The 15973-nt window shown below is 38.6% G+C and overlaps 1 protein-coding gene across 5 annotated transcripts in view; it reads left to right on the forward strand.

Moving 5' to 3' along the window:
• COL14A1 (collagen type XIV alpha 1 chain) overlaps positions 1-15973 on the forward strand; it is a 125295-nt gene that overhangs the window by 80733 nt on the left and 28589 nt on the right. For 4 of the 5 annotated variants that reach the window (XM_065627402.1, XM_065627403.1, XM_065627404.1 and 1 more), the window contains 7 exons: positions 2363-2401; positions 2615-2753; positions 4826-4968; positions 5918-6027; positions 7695-7853; positions 12096-12173; positions 12440-12526. In XM_065627402.1, coding sequence (XP_065483474.1) covers positions 2363-2401; positions 2615-2753; positions 4826-4968; positions 5918-6027; positions 7695-7853; positions 12096-12173; positions 12440-12526 — 755 coding nt within the window. Of the gene's footprint in view, positions 1-2362; positions 2402-2614; positions 2754-3557; positions 4313-4825; positions 4969-5917; positions 6028-7694; positions 7854-12095; positions 12174-12439; positions 12527-15973 lie in introns of those variants that run through there. The other variant, XM_065627405.1, reaches the window with a different exon arrangement.

Genomic DNA, 15973 nt, shown 5'->3' on the forward strand with positions numbered 1-15973 from the left:
TTGTGACTTCAAAATAATTAATAGTTGTTTGCTATAAATCCAGAATACATCCATTGATTGTCAAAAAGTTATTTGAGATTTGAAACATTGTTAATGGTTCAGAATTTAGTCATAAAAGGTTAATTGTATTGTATTTTCTAGGTTGCTGTAACCACCTCTAAGAGTAGAGTTAGCTACATTCATTATTACTCGAAGCACATGGTTAATTTGGTAGATTTGATGGATGGACTGTTGAGTTGATGAGGAATTGGCTGGATGATTGCATCCAGAGGGTCGTGGTCAATGGCTCAATGTCCAGGTGGAGATCAGTGATGAGTGGTGTCCCTCAGGGATCTATACTGGGACCAGCACTATTTAATATCTTCACCAATGGCAGACAGTGGGATTGAGTGCACCCTCAGCACATTTGCAGATGACACCAAGTTGAGTGGTGTAGTTGACATACCTGAGGGATCAGAAACCATCCAGAGGGACCTGGACAACCTTGAGAAGTGGGCCCCTGTGAACCTCATGAGGTTCAACAAGGCCAAGTGCAAGGTCCTGCGGCTGGGTCGGGGCAACTCGTGGTACCGGCTGCGAGATGAAGGGATTGAGAGCAGCCTTGCAGAGGAGGACTTGGGGGTTCTGGTGAATGAAAAATTGGACATGAGCCATTTCCTAGGCTGCATCAAAAGGAGCGTGACCAGCAGGTTGAGGGAGCGTGATTCTGCCCCTCTGCTCTACCCTGGTGAGACCCTACCTGGGGTCCTGTGTCCAGCTCTGGTTCCTCAGTGCAGAACAGACATGGACCTGTTGGAGAGGGGCCAGAGCAGCCACAGAAATGGTCAGAGGCTGGAACAGCTCTGCTGTGAGGACAGGCTGAGAGAGTTGGGGTTGTTCAGCCCGGAGAAGAGAAGGGTCCAAGGAGACCTTATTGTGGCCTTTCAGTACTTAAAAGAGACTTATAAGAAAGATGAGGACAGACTTTTTAGAAGGACACGTTACAACAGGACAAGTGGTAATGATTTTAAACTAAAAGACAGGAGATTCAGGCCAGACATGAGGAAGATTTTTTTTTACAATGAGCGTGGTGAAACACTAGAAGAAGCTGCCCAGAGAAGTGGTAGATGCCCCATCCCTGGAGACATTCAAGGCCAGGTTGGACAGAGCTCTGAGCAGCCCGATCTACTTGAAGATGTCCCTGCTCATTGCAGGGGGCTTGAACTAGACGGCCTTTGAAGGTCCCTTCCAACCCAAACTATTCTATGATTCTGTGATTTATTAATGGAGAGCTAATCATTAACGTTGGTATTATCAGTGAAAGCGGAAGAGTTGTAGCCTAAGGAAAAGCATAAAACATGCCCAAACTCTTTGAAATCTGTGAAAATGCCACACTTCAGACTCTTTATGAAATGAAAGGAAAGACATTCTGGAGCAACACCTAATGGTTAGAGATGAATAATTCACATGATTTTAGGTCTCTTGCCTCAATATGTTTCTTTATATATAAGCCAGTTAATCATTTGTGATTGTAAGGAGTCCTTGTGCATAGGACTGTGAGTTATCATGGGACTGTGAGTTATCAGAGCCAGTGAACGCAAATATGTTGCTTGTGTCTCATCAGTTCTTTGGTTTTGACTATAAACTCTACTTTCAATGGTAGAGAGAACTTTGAATGTTGAGAAGACTCAACAATAGCTTGTGATTGTATTCCAAAAGTTATCTCCGAACATGAGTGTCCTGGGGTGCCATATTTCACACCTTGCATCTAGGCTTATTGATTTCCCAGATCACCTTTCCTGGAAATGATTAGTGTGTTTTCTTCCTTGCCAAAAGAAAATTATAAACCAGATTTACAGCCATTTAAAATGGGTGCATACATCGTGAGGACAGGGTGTGGTTCTGGTCTCTGTTGCTCATGAAAGCTATTGTGGAGTTTGAAAAGGTATAGAGAACACCAGCTAAAGTAATTGAACTTGAGACAGAGTTAGGCTGGAGAAGGTCACAAATAGAGAACTAGGGAGCACTTGGTTAAAACCCAGTATAAAACATACTTTTTTTACACAGCAGGCAGTGAATTTATTGCCACAAGAGATTGTGAAGGCAGGTTCATAGAAGGATGTGGCAAATTAATAGACAACAGATCCATAAAAGGATATATATTGGAGACACAGGGATGTACCCATTAACTTTTTTGCTACAACCCCTGTAGAACCTGAGGAGCAATAACAGAATGGAGTAGAAAGTGGCCAAGTTTGCATGCCCTTCCTAAACATTATCTCCTTTTGCCGCTATTGGGGATAGAGTAGAGCTGAGTAGATCGTTGTTCAGACCCAGTGGGACATCTCTTGTATCCTTAAATATTTCTTTGCTTCTTTTCCAGCGTGCCCATTGGTAGTTAAAGATGGCAACAATTTTGCAGGTACAGAATTTTTGTGTTCATTTTTGTTCCTGATTTGTGTAATAATTTTCATTACCTGATTTTCACAATATTGGGCAATAAATTTCCCTATATGCTAGCAGCTGTTAAACACATGGTGATATGAAACTGTTCGATGCAACTTTGTCCTTTTTTTGGTGTTTTTAATGTGGTATTAATTTAAATTAATAGAATATATATTTTGGTGCCTTCTAGGATTTAAAATGATGGAAATGTTTGGTTTGGTTGAAAAGGAGTTTTCAGCTGTGGAAGGGGTCTCAATGGAACCTGGTACATTTAATGTTTACCCATGTTACAGACTGCACAAGGATGCCCTGGTATCCCAGCCTACCAAGTATGTATTAACATATAAATATTCATAAAACACATGAAGATCATTGTCCAGTGCAGGCAATTATTCATTTCAGGAACTAGTAATTTCGTGTTGGAAGAGCAGAGACACTTGTGTATATCGACATTATACTAATGAACAGGAAGAGTGTTTGGTGTCCTGAGTCCTCAATCAGTTTCATTCAAAAATAGCAGTTGTAGATAAAAGTAGGTGAACCCACTGGCTGTTTTGGGTTTCCCACATGAGCCAGATTCAGGCTTGTGCCAGTTTAGCACCTGGCAATTTCATGCAGGCGTATGTTTGGGCAGATTCGAGTATGTAGAATTACACTTTGTGAAAGATACTTCTGGAATGTGGGTTGAAGGCTCATAGAGTACAGAGTACCTCAGAAGGGAAGTGACGGAACCTCTCAGTTTCTTCTATGAACAGCGTGTATGTTGTGTTTGGTTCCGCTCAGTCCAGTCCCCCACTTTGTATTAAATGGCACCAGAGAAAAGCAGTGGCCCTACTGGGTTAAACATGGGAAGATGTAACAAAAAGTATTCTTTAGCTGAGATAAAGAAGAAAGAAAAACAGTGAGAAATTAATTTCAAGGTTTATATTATATGTTGTCTTAGTCTTTTTGTGTGATTATCCTTTTGTGTCCCAGTTGGAGCTAAACTTCTTGGAGCTGCTTCACATTCTCTGTGCTTAATTTCCTCCTGGGTCTAGATGGACTGGAATTTCCAGGGATTAGCATTTCTCACTTATTTTTTCCTTTCTGCTTCTTTTTAATTGGAACTGCTGCATTTATATGCTCTTCTCTAGTTGTCACCCCAGCCCAATCTTACTGCTTCGTTAGGCTTTCACTCCCTTTCATGGTTCAGAGAATACCTTTCTCTTGATGATCTACAGGTACGTCTGAATAGTATCACTTGTTTTTGTTGTCTCATCTATGCACCGAGTGTCAATAATGTTATTCATTTTGAGTTCTGCATCCCCAAACCTTGCGTTTCCCCCACCCTGCTTATTGAATTTTCTTTCATTTGCGCTTGGTACAATGGGCACGCTGTAAAGCTTTGTTCATCTGTTGAGTTCCCTCTGTCTTGTCTCTATGGAAATGCACAGTGTAACATCACGTTTGACCATCTACAAACCACTGTGCAACAAATATTGTTTGTATGTCATATTTAACTCCTTTTCCAGCATGATTCATATCTATACATCTTATATGTGCTAGAAACACTTTCTAAGGAAAATATCATATTTGGGGAAAAGAAATTGATTAAATAACCTTCTTAGGCTTCTTTCAGATCACCCTTTGCTATGATTTTAAGGAATCAAGCTAAGTAACATTTTCAAAATGTAGTCAGTCCTTTAAGACATTTGTTCAATTTTCCAAATTTGGGATTTGACAATGAAAGGTTAAATTAAATGGGAAGTACTAAATAACAAATTTCAGGAAATGGCATAAAATAACATACTACTTTTATATCATAAACTTCCTCTCTCTTCTGCAAAAATTCTGGGAGAATAGATTGTATTTCTGTATGTGTAATCTGTTTTGACTTCACTTTCTTATATGTTGGCTTTGAAATGTACAAACTACATTTCCTAAAATTTATGAAGCTCCCTGTAACAGTCTCTGTCATTCCTAATTCCTATCTGGTGGTGACGGTTTAATGACAAAGGACCTGTCTATTGAGACTGGTCTTCCAAGCAGTTTCTATTTTCATTGTCTGTTAAACCAGACAATAGCAAAGGCCTTGCAAGTAGCTACTATTTTTTTAAAAGCTTTTAATATAATTAATTAACTTCAAAGTGACCTCTCATTTGATCTTCAAATGAAAAAAAATAATAATTAAGGGCAGCTTTATAAATTTCAAGGGAAAGGATAACTTCTCCTTTCTCCATAAATATTCTTTCGATAGTTATCAAGTTAAGTAGATTTTGCAAAGACTTCTTCATATTGCTTCCCAGTCTTGATTTCTGAAGAAATATACAGAGTAATAGAAAGTATGTTAACTGAGCATCTGGTGAATAAATCACCAGATTTAATGTTTGTTTCAGTTTAAAAGACTTTATTTCTCTTACAGGTATTTGCATCCAGAAGGTCTCCCTTCTGATTACACCATTACGTTTCTCTTTCGCATCCTTCCCGACACACCTCAGGAGCCGTTTGCTCTTTGGGAGATTTTAAATGAAAAATATGAACCACTGGTTGGAGTTATTTTAGATAGTATGTATTTTGTATTTTATCAGTGATTTTTTTCTTTAACTGTATGAATAACTCATTCTGTGTCTAGATTTATTATTGCCAATGTTTTAATCTGCTGCCAGACAACTCCCTGGATCTGGAAGGTGATAGTCTCCAATGGATGGTTGTTAGATTTAATTTAACTGAGTTTAATTTGGAGTTAGAGTCAAATTATGAATATGCTGCTCTAAGCTGGGAGCAGTGATACTGAAATCCAAAGAGCTATACTAGATGTAAGTTGCTGTAAGGGAGCTGCTCATTTGCTTTTAAAATTTCCGCTGCTCTGAATCTGGTTCTAACAGGATCTGTCTTGATGTACAGCAGCGATGCAGACAGTACAGCACGGGGAGAGGCGATGCAGTCTGGTGGGTAGCGACTCAGAGCTAGAGACGTGAACTCTCAATGACTCCCTTCATTGCTACTTGATTTGACTTCCACAACTGTAAAACAGGGATTATAATTCAGAAGGATTTGATATTTACTGTTGAAAAGATGTAGATACCATGACAGCTGTTCTTTAAGCTGCCAGTTTTAAAAGAGATATATTAGTACTTATCTTTCTATGTCTTTGCTATATTTTTTTTAGATATGTCACATTGAGATAGGTGGGAATTAGGCATTTTGCTAGCTTGAGGATCCGTGCCTCCTTTCCTTGTCCAGGTCCCCCAGAGAATTAGTGGGAGAGTAGGATCGGGTAGGTGTGGGTGAGGCAAACTCCCAGCTGTTGGCCCATCCTTCTCAAACCAGGGAAGAGCATTTCTCTGAGAGAACTTGTTACTTCTAGGTCAGTGAATCACTTAAGAATATGTTTTACTAACATTTGATCTGATATCTCTGATCATCTTTGTTAAACACAAAATTGACCTTTTCAAATACTGTACAAGGCCTTGTCTTCCTTGAACACTGAGCCTTTATTTTTATTCTCACACAGATGGTGGTAAAACTCTGACTTTTTTTAACTACGACTACAAAGGAGATTTTCAAACTGTGACTTTCGAAGGTCCTGAAATAAGGAAGATATTTTATGGGAGTTTTCATAAGGTTAGTAATGGTAATAGGAAAAAAATCCCAACACTCTGAATAAAGGTTTTGGAGCTTTTAATGTTTTGGAATCTTCTGTCATGTGGTCAGCTACTATCAAAAGAAATGTATTTTGCATATTCAGAAACATCTACCAAGCTTTCTTAAGTTTCTTTGCAGTATTGAATTAACATTAAAAAAATATTAGTTTTTATAATGAAGCTGATGTGATCAATTTTAATCTCATGCTTTGTGCTTGTATTATAGAGTCGATTGAAAATACTTGCCTTGAAAAGTACTTTAGAAATAAATTGACTTTTCCTTCTAAGGTTTGGATTGGAAATGCCACTCAAAAGGAGAAGAAAAAGTCCAGCAAAAGGAATTATCCTTCTTTTGACCAGAGTTGTTATTGTTAGACATATTTTAAGGGCTATGCCACGTCGAACTTCCCTTGGCTGCTAGGGAACTTGTAACATTCTTTCCGAAGGCAGATGAAGGTAGTGCTGGGGTTGTAGCACATATTGGTTTTGGGGAGTGCTTTTGTTGTTCAGTTTTATTCCTGATGTTTGTATCTTTCCTAAACAACAGCAACAACAACAACAACAGACTGTGGTTTGAGGGTGTTCACAGAGCTTAACTTTTCTATGCTTCCTTTTTAATCAGTGGAGCAAGAAAGGGAAGGCAGCTCAGAGCCGGGGTCTGATCCTGACTCTTTATAGTTGTGCTTTGGAGGAATACATGAGATTTAACCAGATTCTCCTCTTAAGCATTTTTCTGCATTTTTGAATGATGATCCTTGCTACACTTGTGTTTGAAAGGCACAGGAGAACAAATTCATAGCAGGTTTTCAGTTATTTAGTTCTAGCTGAGCCCATAGGAAAGCAGCTACAGGACTTCATCCTGGCGTTCTCTCCTACGCCTTGAAGTCTGGTCTCCGCGTAGTGGCCTGGTATCGAGCAGATACTGCATTTCTACCAGGTCTTCATCTGGTCTCCCCCCAGAAAAATTGTTCTTTCCTTTGCTTAACTGAGAGTTTGTGCATGGCAGGACAGTTGTGGGTAGGATTGTCCTCTCTGCGATGGAAAACAGAGTGCAAGACAAGGCAGAAGGAAGTAACTTTGCTGCTGTGCTCTGCTTTTCCGTACTGCGTTTGATATGACTTGATTTTTTCAGTGTAAAAACTTCACTATGAAAGGTTTTACTGTGTGGTTAATGTATAATCTACAGGCTAGATTTTACTGCTTAGTTTTGGCTTTTGCGAGCGGCTGTAAAGGATGGATTGGTGAAAACCAGTGCTATGTAGCACGATCGTACGAGGGCCAGGGATTATTACTGACCACATAAATCAAGGGTTCTTTGGTATCTGGGTAGTATATGAACATTGGGTAGATCTTGTCGGGGATAAATTATTTTCTTAATGAATAAATTATGCAAAGTGCCTATTAGTATGCACATGTTGCATAAGCAGTAAAAGAAGATAAATTCATGAAACAGATTATAATCATAGAATAATTCAGGTTGGAAGTGACCTCTAGAGGTCATTTAGATTATTTTCTATGGTTTATTCTGAGTTTCATTAGCAAACGTGGAGTTAGGAGCTCATTTCAAAAAATGCCCCCCTTTTCCCAGGAAATTAGTATATCTTACGTGCTCCTTTGTGTTGTTAATGCATCTTTTCTTTTACTTAGTTGCATGTTGTTATCAGCAAGACTACGGCCAAAATAATTATTGACTGCAAGCAAGTGAGCGAGAAGACCATTAATGCAGCAGGGAATATTAGTTCTGATGGCATAGAGGTGCTGGGGAGGATGGTCAGATCCAGAGGACCAAGAGACAACTCTGCACCAGTGAGTAGAGCAAGAACAATTCTTTAAACCATTTAAAATATCCTAAAAACAAGTGTTTGGAATCTTTGCAGTTTGTTTTAAGTTAGAGTGAACTCATATTTGAAACAGTTCATTAAATAATTGAAGTGGTTTGACACAGATGGCCCCCAAAAGACCCTGCCTTAGTGTATCTAGTTCTTTTATAACATAAAATATTTTAAATGTGAAAGATCCTCCCCAAGATTAAGTGCTCTCTCATTCCTCCAAAATTATTCTCCTAGAAACAGTAATTGATCATTCTATTTGCACAGCAACCTATGGGAGTCTTTCCATTTTGCTTCAGATGGCATTAAGAACGTTTGTTTGGGTTTTTCAGGTGTATTTAGTTGTTGAGGAAGAACCGACAGTCTGGTGATGATCTCAGGAAGGCTTCCTTTCCATGCAGTACTATTTGCTGATTTTCTTTGAACTTCCTTGACCCTAGAAGGAGGTTAGCAGGGAATGTGAACCTTGAACCCAAGGCTTGATTTGAAGAAGAACGAGATTTCAAAAATGCATTTACTTGTTACTATAGGGAAATACTCTTGTTTAGGAAAAAATAAGCCCTCAGCATATATCTCTGTGTACAAAAAAGGGCCTTTAGGCCTCAGACTTACGGATAATAATTATATGAAGCCTGTAAAGGCAATTACACAGAGAAACCTTTGTAGTCACATTTCAATAGAAACAGAAAAAGTCAAACTTAGGAAATCTTGGAATTAGAGAAGGCTTTGTAGAGATCTGGAAAGAAATGGTGGCTTTTGTTAGAACCCAGGAATCTATAAAAGATAAGTCAGACGGCCCACTCACTGAAAAATTTGGTTTTGTTCAAATGAACTGTAAAACTGACGTAAGACTACAAATGTGTAGCTGCAGATGAAAATTCTTTACTCCATAGTACTGTTTAGCTGCCTTCAAGTATTACCACATAGACCAAATTACAAGCAGGTCAAGAAGGCACCCAAATACCATTCTTTAAAGTCTCCATTCTGCACATTTTATTCATATTGAGCAGAACTTGTGTGAATAGTCACATTTAAGGCACGAATGAGTTGGTTTCCTCTGCTCCAAAAATTAAAGGACATCAAAGGAAACTAGTAGGAGGCAGGATAGATGTTCTTCTCACAACAAGTAGCAGATCAGTGCAGCTCCTTACCACAGAATTTTTTGGGTCCTAAATATTTATATAGATTGTAGGGAAGCCTGGACAAGGGAATAAAAGGGAAATATTGGTTGTTAACAGATCTGGGGCAGGAAATCCCTGATGTGAAAGTCATTGGAAGCTTGTAGACTGTAAGGCAGAAGTTGAACTTATACCCTTGGGCTTCATTAGATATCACTTGTGCCACTGTTGGAAATAGAATTCTGGGATTTAGTCCATTCCAGTACCTTCGCAGTTTTAAGAGGTGTTCATGAAGGCATACATACAACAAAATTTTGGTTTTGTAAAATATTTTGAAAATCGTTTTGAATTGATATGAAAATTGGTGTTTATTGATAGTTCTGAATAGGTCTTCTTTCTCAACTGTATTTTCATGCAATGCTTTAATCTTGGTTTTAGAGATGCTAATTACATAAAATAAAAGCAGGCAGGCAGTTATTCTGGAATAAAACTGAATGTTTTGTTCTGACTATATTCACATGGGACAGTTTAACGTTGTCAGAATGTTTTTTTGTTCGGGGTTTTTTGGTTTGTTTGTTTGTTTTTTAGAAATTAATCCAGTGCTGTCAACTGAATTTTGCAAAACATTTCCATTTTGAAGGAATATATTTGCATCAGTGTTTTTTCCCATCAATGCACGTGGTGTGCAACAGTTCATTGAACATGCAGAAATAGAGATAGATAGGACAAAAAGAGGATTAGACTAAAGGTACCTTTTAACATCCTTTGATAGTGAGGTGTCTTGATTGGCCACTCCAGGTAGCTAGAGCAATGAAACCTGACTGTGACATGCAACAAGTAATGTTCCTTATTCCTTCAGTGGGATTTAATGAAAAGTCCAGCTTTAAAACATAGTTTGTTTACAATGCACAAACCTTCTCTTTATTGATTTCTTTTTTAAAATGTGTTTACCCTGTGTATATGTACTGTTAAAAAAAAGTAATGTGTGATGTGGTCAGCTCTTGAGAAATCTTTGCAGAACTGTAGCCTGTTCAGACTTTGCTCTTTTACTGGTTCTGCGTGCAGGCCTGGATATTTAGAAAGCAAAATCACTAGGAATACAGAGAATGATGAACAAATGTTTAACAGTAGCAAAGAAATCTTTGTTTAGTTATTTAACTTGAGTCAAAGCAACCCACATAATATTTTAAAATAAGAATACTGAGTCATTCAACATTTGGGTGGTGAATACAGCAATTCAGGGAATGTCTGTTTGCTCTTTATTTTACACCAACATGCTTTATCACTATGGATCTCTAGATTGTCTAATCCAGAGAACACGAATGCGTATACACGCCTATGTAAGGCTGCATAAATTCAGCCAATACCGTCAACTTTCTGTTGTTCATGGTAACAGAATAGCTTGGGAGGGACTTGGTTATGGGAAACATGGCAATATCACTTACACCTGAACATAAGCTGCTTTCTGCACAACCAGCTCAGGTGTTTCTGTACTCATTCTCTGGGACCTCTTGGAATCACAGAATAGTTTGGGTCAGAGAGGATCTTTCAAGATCACCTTGTCCAATCCCCTGCCATGAGCAGGGACATCTTCAACCAGATCAGGTTGCTCAGAGCCCCGTCCAGCCTGGCCTTGAATGTCTCCAGGCATGAGGCATCTACCACTTACTTGTAGTGTCACACACATGCCCAGGGTTGTTCTGAGTCCCAGAGCTGCATGTTCATGCATGTTCATGTGCTACTGTGCTCAAGCTAATGAGTCTCCCTGGAATTAGTAGCTTTGGCATGTGTAGTGGAGCAGCATCAAAGTGGTTCCACAGCTTGCATTTGACACAGCCAGGGACACAGACTTGTTGGACTCCAGACAGACCTTTGTGGAGCCAAACCAAGGGTCCAAAACCTGCCTTTGTGCTGCACTTCAGCTGTCTAAGGCATTTAGCATGGAGACAGCCTATGTGTGTCTGTTTCTGTAGTACGGCATATCTACAAACCAGATAATCTGCTGTCAGATAAGAATTTCTATGTATATGAAAGTATTTGTTTGTTTAAAATCTTATAGTTATATAAGAAAAAAAAAAAGTGGCAAAACCGAAGGTACACATATGTAGTTCATTTTAACAGCTTTAGAAGCAATGCGGCTTTAAGAAAGTGTTTAAATTCATTCCTCTGTTCTAGTGTTAAATTAATACCACTGAAAATAATAATGGGAGCAAAACCAAAGAGAGTTCTATCTCTAGCAGTTCCTCGAGTTTTTTAACATGTGGGGTCAATTTAATGGGATGTTCTGTTCCATTCCCCTCTCTACTCAGTATGTACATAAATGAGGCATGGAAAAAGAGTAGAAATAGTAACAGGAGAAAGCTTCATCTCACTAGACCCTTCTGTTCACTTCAAGGCTGTAAAGAAGACAATTGGCTTTACCATTGAGTCCTATTTAGTATATCGTTTCTGAGTACCTAATTAATTATTATCAGATTAAATTATTGTCCAAACCCTTTTCCCAGACCTGTGGTGAGAATTTTCTGCCCAATGTTATGTGGTGAGCAAGCTTTTCACCATCCTTAAACTCTCGTTGCCTGGGGGTAAGAGAGGGCATATTCTAAAGTAAAATAAAACTGGAGAAGATGATAAATATTATTTGTGGCTCAGCTCCAGTGTAAGTAATAGGCTACAGGAGACCTTGTCCCAGATAAAATCTGAGCACCATAGCAGTGGGTTAAGAGAAATTACTCGGTTTTGAGAAGCTGAGCTCTCTTTTGCCTGTCTCTTGATGCCTCCTTTGCTAGAAAAAAAGGTGTTGGGAGGCACCATTGGGCAAAGTAAGGAGTTTAATCGGGGAGGTGGTGATAATCCAACAAATGCCTTCAGCATTTAACCTTGAACAGCTTGCTCAATCCACGTAATTTCTGATAGTGCAGACAATTTGGTTAGAACACAAGCCTTTCGCCATTTAATATAGCGTATTTGTGGCCAGCTGGTTGAAGCTGATAGCCTTTCCTCTGTCTAACCCGAGTGCTTGAATCAAGGTAGCTTTTCTTGCTGATGGCTCCAGTTTGCACCAACTAACGGTCATTTTGTACATCACCCTTGTTTTGAAACAGTTGCAGTTACAGATGTTTGACATTGTTTGTGCCACCTCATGGGCCAATCGGGACAAATGCTGTGAGCTTCCTGGCTTGGTAAGAAACTTCTTCCAATAACTGCAGAATTTACTTTTTATTTTCCCCTTTGAGACAAATGTTTTCATGTAAATGGACACTTAAGAGTTTTCAAAACATCCCAAGTCTGCTTGGATTACTTGTCCTATTGAATGTGATGGATGTTTCTAAATCAAATGAGTGCTTTTGAGACATCCACACAGTACTAGGTCTTAAATTAATAAAATTCTTAACTTCTGAATCTAAGTTTTGGATATCATTCTCAACCTATCTTGATTTTTCTTTAGAGAGATGAGGAAAATTGCCCTGCCCTTCCTCATGCTTGTTCCTGTTCAGAAGCTAATAAGGGTCCCCTTGGACCTCCTGGACCACCGGTAAGGTTTTATTCAGGTTTGTAGTCAACTGTGCTGAATAGTCCCGTGGCCACCTTTACTCCAAGACATGTGAATACACTGCCATTGTATAACTAATAAGGTTAAATTAGGGTTTTAAATATTGGCAAAGAGATAAAATTACATTCAATGTATAGCAAAGATGCCAAGTTAAGATGCTATAAATAACCTTCTCATCCAATAAGTCAATCAATTTTTTAATGGTTTCATCAAGACCTGAAGCAGTTAAGGTAAGCTTTGGACCTTGAATCCTGTTACCTGTCTGTAGCATTAGTAGATATGTCATAGTCAGTACCATTTATTTTTGCTGTCTACTCTAGCACATGTGTATGAAATGTAGGTTGGAGTTTTGCTTTCTGAAATGCTCAGTTTACAGTATTCTTATAAATTAAATATATGGGGTATGACAATGCCACTTGTGTGATACATGATGAAGGAGACTTTTCTGTCTTAAAAGCCCTTCTTGAGTACAATATTTATGGGAAAGTAGAACCAAAAGTACTGGTTCCTATGAGAGCTCCCCAAGGCAGAGAGGTGCCCAAAAGCAGGAAAGGGAAGACAGGGTGAAATGAACTGGCTTTGGTGAAAGTTGAATTGGAACTTTTTCTAACTTGCCAGTGAATGGTGAAATACAGTCTCCCAACTTTTACCTGTGCTCTATGGTGTTAGTTTGATAGCACTCATCTAAGTGTTTACTGTGTAAATGTTAAGTCAGTGTATATCTAAATTCCGTGCATAACCAGTGGAACTAGATAGTCTCTCTTAGAAGACAATTGTTTAACTTCCCTTCCATCTCAGTGTAGCAGCTTAGAAAGATGGGATAAATCTCCTTTTCCTTTACCGGCTCGTGGAAAAACTCAGATAATGGATCAGACCAGACAACTGAGATACAGGTCACTAAAGGTAGATAACTCAGTCTCACATCTCAAGGCTGGTTTTTAGCAGTTTATAACAGTTGTAGGCTCTGTTTGTAATGGCCTGTTATTGGTTTGGTTTAATGAGACTCCTAACTGGGTTGTTCGTAGAATGGTCACATATCTTTTATTTGACAACTAGACTGATAACTTTGATTGGAATTTTAGGGCTGCTTGCTAAGTTAGCTTGAGATGAGGCCCTCTTGCGAACAGGTTTGAACTGTGTATTTCGCTGCTCCTACTGCGTCCGGGATGTTTTGAAGAGAAAAAGCCAGTGAAGAATGTGAAGGAAAATAAGTTTCTGAAGAGGCCGAAATATGCGAATTACATGAGATACACATTGAACAACAAAATTAACTTGCACAGAAGACATTCACATAGTAGATCCTAGCAGACATTTATCCTGGTAACAACTCAAGGGCTAGTCTTTCTGCAAGAACTGTTGTTCAAGCTCTGGTACAAAAACTTGAAAAGGAACTCAGGAGAAAATTCACTGAAGAGCTGTATCTTGAACAAGGAAAAATTAATTCTGTTCTGTAATTTGAATGTAGGTTATAAATCAAGTATGGATTAAAATTTTTAATTGCTGTATATAGGTGTCCAATTTGTGTTCTGTGAAAAAGACAATGCGATAATTCACACAAAAATGCAACTGAAATTGAGTGGTTTGACCACATTTCACAGTAAAATGAAAACGATTTAAAAATTAGTTGACTAGAAGTGTGTGTTTTACTATAGCTCAGAACACATCAGGAATTGCTAAAGCTTAATCCAGCAGTAAAATAATGTACTTGTATTTATTACATTTAGATTAACAATATTTTGAGTAGCATAGTGCCCTGCAAGAGGAGGCTTAAAATCCAGCAGGAAAATCACTGCGTAGGCAGGGGAGTATGTGATTCTGGAACTCAGCCTCTTAGGAGTGATACTTTTTTGCCGGTTAGATGGCATAGCTCCGGAAAAAAGTAAGAGGCCTAGGAAAAAGCAGCGCAAAAGAATAAAATCAGCATTCATCTCTGTGCCAACCAAAAGTCAGAAAGTCACATGTGCTATGTCTGGTCAACACTGCTCCAAGTCATTAAAATGTCGTGTGACTTTTCTCTAAGCCAAGGATTTTTCTGTTTAAGGGATCAAGATTCTACCAGTAGCCAGTTTTAGACATTAGACTAAAAAGACTCCAAATAAAAGGCTTCCATTTGTGTGGGATACTATCTCTGGAAACACTTTTTTAAGCTCTTTTAGGAAGTGGGTCATTTTGGGTTAAGACAAAGTATCATTTAGATTTAAGATTAACTGGCAGATTTCATTATGGGACACTGGTTTTATGGGTTGATCTTTGCCAAAATTTGATCATGCTGTCTGAAGTTCCCCATGCGAAGTAAAAGTAAGATAGCACACAAACCTTATGCCTGTGTTTTGAAGGGAGTGCTGCAGAACTGGAGAAGGTGAGGAAAGAGACAAAAAATATTAAAGGACTGGAAAAGTTTAATTGCAATGAAAAGCTTTCAGTGCTTCATAGGTTTTAACTATTAAAAAGAAATAAGGCAGTGACTTGATAACAATTGATTAAGAACTATTTCTGTGGGAAAGCACTGGCTATTAAGAACTTATTTTAAATAAGATAAAAAGGCATAACAGGAATTCTTGGCTAGAAGTAGAAGCCAAAGAAATGAAAAATTTAAAATTAGTCACACAAGCTTAGCAGTGCTGGTGAATAACCACCCAAACAAGTTTATGAGAAAAATGAGGGAGGCTCTTGTGATGTTTTCATCTTAAATCAATGCTTTTTCTGGAACTCGTGCTTTTACCAAGCAATGGTTACTGGGTTCAAAGCTCAGTGTACCAAGCTCAGTGTGAATCTTAAAGCATACGATTTAATGGCTCAGCATCAGGCTACTCTTAAGTATATATTCTTAGTCAGTAAAAATGTGATCCGTTTCTCAGAACAAAATGAGAAAGCCCTGTGTGATTTTGTTTATGTTAAAAAGTTGCAGTTATTTTGCTGAATATTTGCAGAGGAATTTTTAATCTGAGAGGTAGGAGAAAGGGCAGAGGGAGCTACTGGGCTGGAATGCAGAGATGTGAGGACCTGGAACGGGGGAACCGGCAGCTGGAACGTGGTTCTGTGGGGAGCATGCCGTGAGATTTTAGGATCAGAGTTACCGTGATGGAATGGGTGGTGGCCACAGAGCAGCGGGATGGAAGTGAGAAGACTGAAGGAGCTGAGAAAAGGAGTAGAAAACTGCTCTGTGATAACACATGTGGAGACTGGATTGTGATGCCTTCATTGAAGAGAGAGAGTACTCTGGTACTTTCAAACATTTCTGTTGCTGCCATTTCTATAGAAAGTCATATAGATACTACATATGTATTTAAGCTGATAAGCATATTTTCTATTTTAATGTGTTTTATGTAACTGCTGTTATTTTTATAAGTACTTATTGTGACCTCTAAAAAGCGCTATTCAGTTACGGGGCCTAGTTGTACAAAGTTCTTTTTGAGTACAAAGAAGGGC

The sequence above is a fragment of the Caloenas nicobarica genome, chromosome 2 (assembly GCF_036013445.1).
Source record: "Caloenas nicobarica isolate bCalNic1 chromosome 2, bCalNic1.hap1, whole genome shotgun sequence".
Lineage (NCBI taxonomy): Eukaryota > Metazoa > Chordata > Aves > Columbiformes > Columbidae > Caloenas > Caloenas nicobarica.